Source organism: Anarrhichthys ocellatus, unplaced genomic scaffold (genome assembly GCF_004355925.1).
Source record: "Anarrhichthys ocellatus isolate YVR2014 unplaced genomic scaffold, GSC_Weel_1.0 scaffold26, whole genome shotgun sequence".
Taxonomy (NCBI): domain Eukaryota; kingdom Metazoa; phylum Chordata; class Actinopteri; order Perciformes; family Anarhichadidae; genus Anarrhichthys; species Anarrhichthys ocellatus.
In genome coordinates, this window is record NW_022280056.1 from 3425163 (window position 1) to 3438688 (window position 13526).

The 13526-nt window shown below is 40.5% G+C and overlaps 1 protein-coding gene across 5 annotated transcripts in view; it reads left to right on the plus strand.

The window, feature by feature from the left end:
• Positions 1-3066, plus strand: part of LOC116391629 (NACHT, LRR and PYD domains-containing protein 12-like) — an 8407-nt gene extending 5341 nt beyond the window's left edge. For all 5 annotated transcript variants that reach the window (XM_031862406.1, XM_031862405.1, XM_031862404.1 and 2 more), the window contains 3 exons: positions 1290-1463; positions 1604-1653; positions 2261-3066. In XM_031862406.1, coding sequence (XP_031718266.1) covers positions 1290-1463; positions 1604-1653; positions 2261-2796 — 760 coding nt within the window. In that variant the 3' untranslated portion in view covers positions 2797-3066. The remainder of the gene's footprint in view (positions 1-1289; positions 1464-1603; positions 1654-2260) is intronic.
• Positions 3067-13526: the final 10460 nt, after the last annotated feature.

Sequence of the window (13526 nt, forward strand, 5' to 3'; positions counted from 1 at the left end):
ATGATGAAGTGCCCTCATGGGTGTCCTACCAGTGGAGAAAACATGATAAAGTAGATAGATAGATAGATACTTTATTCATGAAGTATGAATAAAGTATCATCTAGTGCTCTCATGGGTGCCCTTCCAGTGGAGAAAACGAGATGCAGTGCACTAATGGGTGCCCTTAAATGGAGAAAACATGATATAGTGCCATAAAGGCTTTTTATAACCCCATCCCCCCAGACAGCCTGAGTCCGCCACTGCTCTTATTCACTTTGACTCTTGTAATGGTAATTTGTTATGTAGTATACGTATATTTCTACTTACTTTGTATATATTTCCACTCAGTATATCGTAGTCATGCATAAGTAATTTTGCTCTGAACTTTGTTGAACTTCACCGTGTCTCTGTTGTGCAGAAGAAGAGTTCTCCCTTGCCTGTTCACAAAGATAACTAACTGTGTTGCATGAGAATGTTCCAGCACCAAGGCCTTTGGGCCGCTTGCTTTGGTTGCTGACCGTTTGTTTTTGAATGTTGTTCCTATCAGTCTGAGACCAAAAGTCTGAGACTGAAATGTCTGTAACATTGGCCATCAGCCCCCACCTTTGCTCATTCTGTATAAAGAAAGCTTGTTCACTTTTTTCAAGGTTCTTCCTCACTGAGACTGTACGCATTCTGTTGTGATGATTGAACCTTCTCTGCGCAGAGAATAAATACTTAAAAGACAACCTGTTTTTTGGTATTATGTATTTCAGCATGAAAAGACTCATGCAAAGCGGGTATGGGGATTTTTTCCACCACACTGCTAATTGATATGTCTGGATTTAGCCTTTTGTAAGAAGTCAACACAACAGTGTCGCTCTTTAATACAATAGAGTTCTATAGACGTTCATGGATATAGTGCTCAGCTTTCTGAAACTCTTTGAAAGAGTGGTGCTGAGTCAGGGCGTTTTGGAGGTTGTGCTGCTGTTGAATTGTATTGTACTGAGAACAAACATTTTGTCCACCCTGTAGATCTCGAGGATGGAGTAAGTACATGTAGCGTGTGAGAGAACGAGTGTCTCAAATTTATCTCTAAAAATAATATTTGCCATGTTAAGGGTACAACTTCTTTTCTGCTCCTTCTTTTGCTTTGCCTCCTGCTCTTAAAGTGTCTCATTGTGTGATGTGTGGTGCTACACGTCAAGTCTATAGGGAGAGCCATATAAATGACTAATCTAATGGGGTGTGTGTCATGTTAACAAGTGAAAATTGCTGCTGATAAGGGCATGTAACACAAGCCTAAAATGTCAGTTGCCTGATTTCTGTAGGCTGTCATCCTGTAAAGTGACAGAAGATGGATGTGCCGCCCTAGCCTCGGCTCTGAGGTCTGACCACTGCAGCCTCAGGGAGCTGGACCTGAGCTTTAATCACCTGGCACATCAAGGAGTCGAGCTGCTGACTGAAATACAGAGGGATTCACGCTACAGTCTGGAGAAGCTCAAGTATGCTCAAACAGGCTGTCCACTCACTTCTATCATTACTCCAAGATCTTTTTTTAAGATTCACCCTATTTGAGGTCGATTTGAAGTGCATGTGTGACAATATTGTTGATGTCACCTGCTGTCCCTCTGTTTCCCATCAGTGTGGATGAAAACGAAGAGTTCTGGTTTGACCTGCAGCTCCTGAGACAGTGTAAGAATGTGATTATTGTAATGAAATGCTGAAGCTGTGATGTTGTAACATGAATGTATCGTTAAATGTGGATATGAGGATATCATGTTAAGTGGGGGGCACTTATCTACACAGGACTGTGGTTCTGTTATCACTGTACTATATTGTTGTGTATTTATTAAGTGATAGCATACAAAAAAGTGTCAGGTGGCAAACTCCAGGTCTCTACCGGCCCTCAGGGCGCAACTCTTCTGGTTTTAAAAGTAAGTCAGATTGTATAGAAGTCTATGAGACTCACTTGATTTATCACATCAGCAGACATTGTGAACAACATCGCTAGTTTGAAGTCTTCTTTAATACAGCATGATGTTCATTTCGTAAATGATGGTCATATTTAGAGTGACATAGGTCATAAAGCAGGGGATGTTTTAGGGCGGGGCTACTGTGATTGACAGGTTGCTACCACAGCGTTTTCCTTTCTGCGATTTGTCAGTGTTTTCATCTTACAACTTTAACTCTATCACAGTGTGTTCTCAGTTCATGAAAGTTATTTACCGGTAACTCTTTTGGTTGCCTAAATATGCAGTAGTACTCCACTAATGAATTGATTCTCCTGTCTTCATTACAGATGCATGTGATCTGACACTGGACCCGAACACAGCAGGCCTGAATACAGTTTTGTCAGAGGAGAACAAAAAGGCAACATATGTTCAAGAGGAGCAGCCGTATCCTGAGAATCCAGAGAGATTTCCACACTGTCAAGTTCTGTGTGAAGAGGGTCTGACCGGTCGCCATTACTGGGAGGTTGAGTGTGATTCAGCTGATGTTGGAGTTGCATACAAAAGTATGGACAGGGTGAACGACCGTTCAAGTGAATTTTCTTTGGGGAAAAATGAAAAGTCCTGGTGCTGGTTTTCTAACGGGAGCTTTGGTCATTACAATTCCGATTTTGAGTTTGTGGACTGTGCTACAAAAAGAAGCACCATTGGAGTGTATCTGGACTGGCCGGCGGGTGTTTTGTCCTTTTTTGAGGTCTTTCCTGATAAACTGACCCACCTGTACACTGCCTGTACGACCTTCACTGAACCACTCCATCCTGGTTTCAGTTTTGCAGAGGGATCAGTTTACCTCTGTAAAATAAAGCAACCCAAAACATCTTTGTGAAAACATTGTATGTATAACCACAAAGAGCGGCTCCCTGCTGGATACATGCAAAAACAGTGATACAAGACCTGTAGAATAATTCAATGATAAAATGAATCTGTACCGTGGTCCAAAAAAAAGCCTGAGTAACATACAGTTTTAAACATATGGGTCTGAAGGATTAATACACAAACCCATTAGAGCAGTGGTGTCAAAATCATTTTCACTCTGGGCCACAGCAGCATCACGGTCGCCCTCAAAGGGCCGGTTGTAACTGTAAGAATGTGTAAATGTAACTACTCCTAACATATTGTTAAATAACTGTCTGCATTTGATTATTGTTTATTCAAGTGTAAACATATTGTACATGCAGTTATATAAATGTAAAAATATATTTAAACACATTTCTGTTATTATTACTTAAATCCTTTTAATTTAGGGTGAAGAAACCCACATTACTCTATCGAAGATCAAACTTTTAAAGAAAATGGCAAAGACAAAAAAAAGCAAAACAAAAAATTACAAAAAAAGATGAAAAGTTAGACTTGATAATAAAAATATGGCACTTTTGATGCATCCATCTGTAACCATGACACAGACCAGATGTTTCCAGTTGCTGTTCAATGAAGGTCGCCACCTCAGCCACATCGGCTTTATTCTTTCTACGCCAGAGCTGCTTCTTGCTTAAAATCCTTTCAAGGGTGCGTTTGCTTTGTACAGTCCCACGTGAAGCAGCAAGAAGTAATTCATGTGTTGTAGAGCCACGTTTAATCTTCAATGTCTTCAATGTACTCACAATACTTTTCTATGTCAAATGTAGGGTAACCTGCCAAAGAGCTGCTTCTATGACTGTTGTGTTAAAGTATCTTATAATTATGACTTTCTATCTCATGACACACGGTCTTAAAAGCATGAAATGTAAACTGTGACTTTGTAAATAACGTACCAAATAAAGATCTAAGTCTCGCTACCTGTTTGAAGTTTGAATATTTTTGTAACTAAAAGTATGATGAAGTAATTTGGGTCCAAAGAGGGGTGGGTTTGAGCACTTTTTCCCATTGTCGTATATGGGGAAATGAATGGCAGTCAAATAGGAGAGTCGTAGCACACACTTACGTTCAATCCACCTATTTTTAACGTATGCATGCTCGTGTATTGTTCTACAAAACGTGTGTACGGAAAATGACAAATTATAAGTGTGGTGAATGACAATAAGTGTTCCCTTGTGCTTTTTACAGCAGGCCAATTAAATAAAGGAAATCTGGGGAATAAAACGTAACATTTAACAATCAAAGCAGAACAAGCAGAATACATTTCAGATTGGTATCATGAGGATTTGTTTTCTTAATACTTTCCACACTGTGTGACTCAAATTCCATGAAAGAAACTGGTTTGCATTCCTTCTCACAGTTCTCTCCTTCCTTATCGGACTGTATCTACTTTCATTTTGTCAACTGACAAGGCAGTTTGTTCATGTGCAAGTTTCCCGCTTGGATGATATTCTTATCATCTTGTCAGGCCAGCTAACAAATAAAAAAACCAAATCAAATAGTGGGCTAGTTGCACATTCAGGCCATATGTTAAATCAATTTTGATCTCCGAAAACAAAAGTAGCTGTCTCATCTGTTTTTAATAGCAGAAAAGTGTGACAAAAGTACTATGGTCATGGGAGAAAGAATTTGAGGACCATTCAGAATATCTAAATGGGCCGAAAGCAAGCTTGTGACGAGAAAGTTGTCAATTTGAAAGCACAAGTCCCTGCACTAATCTTAAAGAAGGGAATGAACCCCATGAAAAATAAAACATTGCAGGATAAAACCGATCCTAGAATAGCTTCAATAACCAGAAATACATGTTTGCATATTGTTCGAAAAATTCACTCGAGACTGGTGTAAAAATCATTAATCACATGGACATTTATTCTTCCAAGAAGGAACAGAGTTGATTCACATACAGAATGTACATCAAGACCGCTCGAAGATCTGTCTCAGAGTCTTTACGCCTCTACGTATCTGGACACTTCAACAATTCGTTTCAGTACAAAGGTCACTTTCTCGTAAATCATGGTCGCAAATCAGCCCTGCGTAAGTATTGACGCTTTCTACAAGTTTATTATCATTCTTATTCAGGACAAACAACTGAAGTGTTCTTTCGACAATCAACTGCTTCTTAATAGACTAAACATTTGCTGAAGACGCCTGGTGTCCCAGACAGTTCACACAAGGACACAGGCCTTAAACACTACAGAGGACATGAGCTTCTGTTAAATGTATAATAATTAGTTATTTCGATTTTTTCCCAACAGTATTTTACTGTTTATTGTGCCTTCTTAAATATGTTTCATGTTTTAAAAACTGTTCTTGTAAATGATTGGCCCTTGTGTGGTCACATTGTGTTATTTATGCTTTCCTCTTTGAAATACTACATTTTACTTACTTACTTACATTACTACAGAATGGCTCAAAACATCTTTGAGCACAACACAAATGACCAAAGTCAGAGATCAAAAGGTTGGTGCTTCAGCTTGTGGTGGTTGGTCGATGGGCGGGAGTTTTAAAACTGGGTTTGACAACATTAACTCAGCTTGTGGAGCGTGTTAGCTCTGTGACTCTCATGGGGATTGTACCCCTCTGCTGTTTGTTTTGTCACCTTCTGTTTCCCTTCAGTCGACTGCAGAGTAGGAGCCTTGTTAGCGTTACTCACTCTGAGGTGCCATGGCGCACACACACACACACACACACACACACACACACACACACACACACACACACACACACAACTCTACACTCAGAAATGAGCACACGCAGGTTTGCCATATTAGAACACAAGCACTCAATTCCCTGCTTGTACACCCACATTGACGCGGTCGCATTTCTGCCGCATAGCTCTACCCTTGATCACACTGACATCCAAATATACTGAATGTGCTCACAGTGATGCAAAAGGAACAGCCATTGTGCTAAGCTAACCAGCTGCTGGCTCCAGCTTTATATGTCCCGTACAGACTTGAGGAGTACAATCTTCTTATCTAACTCTCATCCGGAAAGCAAACGAGCATAATCCCCGAAATGTTGAACTATACCTTGAAATTAAAGTCTATTGTACTTACTTGCTACCTTTATGAGATTTCTGTCTCAGTCTTTCCAGTGGAGCCAAGGAACCATTATGGAGAACTTTGTCCCTAGAAACTTTAGTTCACAAGAAATATCCTCGAGTTACTTGCAGTGAGTTGAGTATGAGTTTAGTTTGTAATTGTGGAATGGAAAGTGGAAATGGAACTACAACTGGATGACGTAGAAAACATTTTTTTTTACCACAAAAAACAATACATAACAAACACGACAATCATAGAAATTTCCAGCGACTGTTTTCGGGCAAAATGTGAAAAACTAAACTAAGACTATTTATTAAAAATGAATCTGGGGTTTAGCACAATCATCCAATATCATAATGTCATCCGGACGTAGGATTGCATCATTCTAAACCAGGCCCTCCCTTCAATAAATATTAGAAGTTGTAATTAGTTGCATGATCTCACTTAAATAAAATCGGTTGTATTTTTTCCCCCGGTAACCTAGATATGACAGACTGGTGACATGTCCTAACCTGTATCTTGAGGTGAGAAGATACAGCCAGATCTCACATTGCCGCACTTCACACTTTATATCACCGGCACTGCATTCTCACGGTGTAACAAGAGCGGGATGCTGAACAGGAAATGGCATGCCAGGTCAGGTGATTGTGCAGGAATGTCGGCCTAATGTGTGTGTGTGTGTGTGTGTGTATGTTTGTTTGAACGACATTTCATGACATGGCCTCTGCATATTTTCAGGCAACCGTGATTGGATGGAAACACGTGGCTTCACAATGCCACACTCTCACGTGGAATCTCAGGGTTGCTTCTGTGAAAGCATGCAGTGTTTCTGCAGTTTTCAGTTTTTCTGAAATAATGCATCCTATTTAAATTATAATTAAATGTTTCTACTTCATATAAAACTATAGCTCAAGGACACAAGGACCTCGGAACAGGTGAAAGCAGATGGACACACAAACACACACACACACGCACACACACACGCACACACACACACGATGTAGAAAGACGGAAGCAATAAATGGAGCTCAGCACCCTTTTAGAAGAGACAGGACCTCCTTCACGCATGAGTCACCTTCTGATTGAAATTATTTATGCATATTATTTATTCATATTCTCATCGTGATTTGCCCACATGTTGTGAAGGTCAGGGCACATCAAGTTTTAGAAGCTTAAAAAAAAAAGTGAGAGGAATCACCAAAATGATTAAGATTGCCTGGGAAGCCAGTACGTCCCCAGAGGTTGTGATCGTCCAATCAGAGTCAACTAACAGGGAACAGCAGGATCAAGATTCAGGCCCACCCTATTTGGATTTCTTCACATGCCGAAGAGGCGTGGAGTGGAGTGTACGGAGTGTAGTGAACTGTGTGTTTGTCCTCTCAAATGTAATCTGCAAACAATAGCATGCCACAAAGGGTTAAGGATACGGAAGTGTCCTAGCCAATCAGAAGGCAGCTACGCAGCACCGTCGGCAGGTACGGAGTTTGAGCGTACGCTGGTGAGACGCGCTGCTGAGGGTCTGAAGTTTTAATTAACGATAAAAGAGTACAAGTAACACCGACACCGGTTCCTGTCCAGCAAACGAGCGGAACGTCACAGTTGGTGAGTCGTGAGTAAAAGCTGAAAGGCCTGCAGCTCAGAAAATATGCAGAAGTGCAATTACCAAAAGGCTTTTTTTCCTGTGGCTGGTTAAGTTACTTAATAAGTATTTTATACTGAAGCAATAGTAGGACTATTTAATATAGGGAATCTGATTTAAAATGAAAGAACATTACCTCGTGCATGATACTGTGTGTAATGTTTACACCTAAAAGTTCATACCGTAATGTAAATCATTTAAAATTTTTATTGTAGAATTTATATGTGAATAAATATATTAATTAAATTAAATGTAAATCAATATCACACACACAGATAGATATGAGAACAAATATATATATATATATATATATATATATATATATATATATATCAATATCATAGATATATATGTATAGTCTATGGTTGACTGAATGAAAAATCAATTCTCCATGTCAATAGCTGCAGGTCAGGTGATGCAGATGGCGAGCCAACCCAGTGGAGACCTCTAGATCCTGGATTCCTGAATTGAAGATCCATAGAGCGTAGAACTGAACCACCTCCCCCTCTTCACAGCGGTAGGATAAAACCAATGGTAGCACCACACACACATGCTCAGCTCCCAGCTCACCTGCACACGTCCCAGTCCTCAGACTCTGACTTGCAGCCCCACGTGACTCGACTTGGAAGAGAATGTGTATCGCTTCACACTCTTCAAACTGAGTTTTTGACCGTGGTGTATTATTGTACGGCGGCGGTGGAGTGGCTAAATGTTAAACTGCAGCTGTTTTACTCATCAGCTTCTTTGTATTTCAGTGTTGACAGTGGTATCTTTCAGCAGACAGTCACGTATACACCCGCCTGAGGTGGAACATCTGCACAGTTAGCCATTTCAACCCAGGTTTTGCTATTTAGGCAGTTAAGACTCCTCATCTACGGTTCTTGATGAACCCTCCGTAATGGCTGGCTAACAGCTGTTGCTCACTGCCTGGTGTGTACGCATCGGAGTTCAGCCCTTTCAAAAAATTGTAACATTTGTAATGGCAGTTTTGTACGAAATGAAAGGAGTGGGGTGGAAAAACAAATCCCCAAATGTGTGCCGTCCTCAGTAATGTGGTGAGCAGGTGTTGCTATTATTATTAAGCTGTACTTGTGTTTATCTCGTCAGACGACTTTGCGATCGTACGAGAGTGATTTGATCGACATCTCAGCATCAGAATAACTGTTTGCCTGGGGATGACATTAAGGGAGCATTTATGAGCCACGATTAAATTTGTACTTATTAGGCAATAAAAACATGTAATTGAGAACAACTAAATGATGAGTTCTGTTGTATCAAAACTCAGCATAGGGGATCACAGTGAGCAGAGCAGACCTCTTTTATATTATTACAACAGTGTTTTTACGATGGGTTTTATTTTGTTCTTGGGAAATAAACATATTTCACAAAATGTCAAACCATAGATTCAAGTGTTTCAGTGTGAACATCACCTAAAAACATTCTGTGGAAACGTGTTTTCACTTGAGGCATTTTCAGATTTAGCCCACTTAGTGTTAACGTTGTCTTTTTCTCTGCAAAATCTGGACTTAAAAAAAAGTTGTGTCTCATTTAATTCTGTGTGTGTGTGTGTGTGTGTGTGCGCACGTGAGTGAGTGCCTATTGTTTATTTAGTGTGCAGGCCTCTGGCTTCCTCCAAATGCGATCCCCAGCCGCCACAGACACACTGTCCTCTCTCACATATTCCTCTTTCTTCCCCCGTCATTATCTCTTCCTCTCTTTTCACATCCAAGTGCTCTGGCTTGGATGTGAAAAGAGAGATTCTATAATCCAGCTTAAAATAGCCACTACACTACTCTCCACTCTGCTTTGCTGGTTGAAAATGGGGGCTGCATTAGCGTGTGCTGCATTCTTGCGTTTGTGTGGACTGTCTGTAAGTGGAAGTACTTTAAAGTTGTCTCTCATGTTTATTTAATGGGCCATACGTTGTGTTCGTATGTCTTATCCTTGTGTTTATGACTTGATCGTGTCGTGTTCGCTGCGGAGACAGGTGACGAGCTGTGAGAGGGGAGAGTGTGTGTGTGTGTGTGTGTGTGTGTGTGTTCACATGTGCCTGTGAGCTTTAGAGCGAATGATTTGGAGTGACTGGCCGACCATCGACAGCACAGCATTCACAGTAGCTGCATCAACAATTTTGCACATCTGAGGACCCGAATCATACGGCTCATTTGACCTTTTACCTGCACATGCACACAAACAATCTCTCTGCACACGCACACATGCTGACATGTATACACACATTTCCTGATTCTGCTCCCAGACACACTTTTCACTATTTTTTTTTTCACAAACAAATTCACTTTCCCTCGTCTTTTCCTCCATTTTGCAATTCCCGTCCAGCAAATTTTCATTTGAATTTCATTTTGTTTTTGTTATGGTTGCAGCCCCTCCATTCAGCTTCTGGAACAACTGACAGTAACACAGGCAGAGAAATCGAATCTATTAACAAAGCATTGGTCGTTTGGGGAAAATGTGCACGTGTGTTTTGCAAAACAATAATTGAGTGTACTGAAGTTTTGTGCAGAACTAATATATTGTGTGTGTGTGTGTGTGTGTGTGTGTGAGAGAGAGAGAGAGGAACACGGAGTGGTAGTTCTTCGAAGTATTAGCATGCATCAGGCTTCTCCGGTACATTTTTTTATTTTACAGCCACCTCGTGAGCCACTGGTACTAAAGATCTGATTTCCACGGCTGCTGCTATTCCATTGCTATTGCTACTGCATTAGGATTTATAGGCCATATTCATAATTATGAATGAGGATGGTTCACTCACACACATTTATATGTTTTACACATCCATGCAGACGGAGACGGCTCTACTTATCAGCTGCAGTGGAAATTGAATTTGTCAACATCTGGTGGACTGCAGACAATGCAACAAATTTGCTGCAAAAAGAAAAAAAAAAATTTGAAGTTCATCATTTTATACAAATGTTACTATATGTTTGCCGTGGTTTTATGTGTCTCTTTATTTCCTGCCACTTCAGAACCATAGACTGGCTCCAGATATCTATATTCTTGCTCTCTCAAATAAATCTGGTGTTGCACAACTGCAACTGAGCCTATCAGAGCGATGAAGGACAGAACAATAAAGACAGAAACATTTCCCACTAAAGAGTTAGTATGGTTGTCAGACTAAACGGATCAAGTGCAGACAACTTTACTACCTAGCAGTCTGAAAGCAATAGTTTGAGAACTACGCATATTTGCATTTGTCCGTCGAACGTCATGCAGGAGCCAGTAGTCGGTTATCTGAGCTTAGCTGAGCTGTCCGACAGGAACACGATCTGCCAGTCAGTGTCAGCACCTCTAACATAGAGAAATACATCCTGGTATCACCGGGTATCAGACTCGGCTCAGCTCCTGTAGCTGTCAAACGTTACCAATAAAGCATCCGCACCCTGAAATCTCTACAGACATCTTTTAAAGCGAGCTTTAAGTCAGAGATCTTCTTCAAGGCAGGAACGTGTTTAGTCTTACTGCAGAACACTTGTGTCAATCAGTTGAGCTTGTGTGGCTTAACATCAAGGGAGTTGTAGTTCTGGGTATGATGGACTACAAGTTTAAGACAGAGTGTCTATATAAGTACACAATATATATATACAAGATGAACCATGCAATATAGTGATATGTATCTACATATATATATATATATATATATATATTTATTTATTTTTTTCACTAATAAAATATCTTGTGTGTTTAATACCTACAAAAATCCAAATATATGCATTTGTAAAACAAAAACATCTGATTTAAAGATTTGTTTTGGTGCCTTTTATTTACCTATTTAGTTTTGTTCTTTAATTTTGTCAGCGTTGCTATTTAAAACTAAATACGTATCCCCTCCTCTGAGTTATTTCTGTATCTTATTTTTGAAATTGTAGCTCTTCAGACGCCGACAGGGAATACGTTGATGGTCTATTTTAATCCTGCCATGCCCAGACCTGCTTTGAAAAAATAAAACAGAAACACGAGGCAAAAAAAGAGCGGCAGTGGGCCACGGCAGGCTGCGGAGATGACTCTGTTAAGAGTGTTAATGCAACATCCTTGTCTGACAAAATTCAGCATTAATATTTCAAGAAGCAAGCTCTCAAAAGTAAAAACGTTAAATGTAAAAGCCTTATTTTGTTCAGGTTGTCTGAGCTAAGAGACATGGCCATGGACATCAAAATGTCAAGCTGGGTTTCATGACATGTAATGCACAGCGGAGAGACGAGTGATCGAGTTCTATAGTTTTGTTAAGAAAACACAATCTGTGACAGTACTGTGAACAAAATAAATGAATAATCAGCGTTATTCAAGTTTATTACTTATGGAATGATGCAAAATAATTATTTTTTAAAGATACCCCCCCCCCAAAAAACCCTCCCCCCCCCCCCCCCCCCCATCCCTTTTAAGACTCAGAAACTACAGCCACAGAATGCCCATACTGTCTTATAGACATCTAGGGGTCGTGCACAGATAGGATTCGTATTCTTGTTCTCTATTCCCTACCACACAGTAAGTGTGTGTACACTGTGGTGCTGAAAGTAGGCTCGTAGAGTTTGATGTTTCCTTTCTTTGCTATCATGAATATTTGATTCAGCTCACCATCCCCAGAAGGTTCCATCCAAATGAAAGCTAAAATAACAGCTTCAACAACAACTACAAGAGCAGCAGCAGCAGCAGCAGCAGCAGCAGCCACCGTGAGAACATGCAGCCAATCACCTATAGCCTGACGGGAGTGGTGTGTGTGAGTGTGTGTGTGTGTGTGTGTGTGTGTGTGTTAGGTAATTCCATTGCTTCCCTTTTCACTCACCCTCTCTAGCATGAGAGAGAGAGAAAGAGAACACAGGACAAAATTGAAAAAAAATAGCAAAAATAGTTCTTGGAGGAAGACGTACACATTTTGAAATATGAATCAAGAAGTAACTCAAAAACAATTGCATGTTGATCCAGAAGAGTGTCGTGTAGACACACGCACACACTCAAATGGAGGAAAAGTGAGGTCTAAGAGAAGCAGTGGAGCACAGGCTGGAAAATGACATGAAAGATGAAAGTACAGAAGCAAGCATGACTGTCATTAGGAGACGGAGCTGTACGTCTCAGAGTAGTGCATGTGTCCACCGCTCCGAGCTCCGAGCTTGCAGCCAAGTGGGGGAAAGTTTAGCTTTTAGTGAAACATTGCAGTCAGAAAATACCTGCAGCCAATCAGCAAACAGAGTCATGGTCACCTATGTCACAAAGATCTTGTTCCTGCCTGAAACACACGAAAACGCCTCCTGGCTGCAGAAACATGTAATTATTCCGGTGAGCAGCACTTTGCCAGTTCCTGGTCGTGTGAGAAGAACTTGACTTCACTTGGATTTTTGTGGCTCAATGGGAGCAGATCCGTGCAGCCAGGTGCCAACGTTTGGTGGCGTGCCTTCCCAGGAGAGAGGAGGCTGTTACAGCAGTATATTACTTCCCATGGTGTTCCAATAAAAGTCACATATGGGTTTAATTTTCCATTGTCCCCATACTTTTGGCCATGTGGTGCACACAGAAATATATGGCTGGGTTGCACAAACAAGGATTGATTTAATTCGGATTGGCTAGTCAGGGGTGGGGAGTGTTATTTTACGTCATTGATCAATTTGACATCACTTTGAAATGAGTGAAATTTAGATTATTAAGTCCTAGTTATTAATGTTGAGATAAGATAGAACTTTATGAATCCCGAAGGAAATTATTGTGCTCGAGTTTACAACAGAAGAATAACAAAAAACAATAGAACCAAATAAGATAGATATTACTCTTTGCTAGTGTAAAGGCTGCAGCTGACTTCTTGGTTTCTCGGGACGACTCATTTGAAGAACCCTGGATGTACGTACGCTTCTTCTTAACCTGTTTACGAAGCACTGTGAACCATGACGCAAACATCAAACTACACGTTTCAAATTTAAACCACATCAAACGTGCATGTGCTTTAGCCAGATTCATATCAATCTGCTGTGTGTGTGTGTGTGTGTGTGTGTGTGTGTGTGTGTGTGTGTGTGT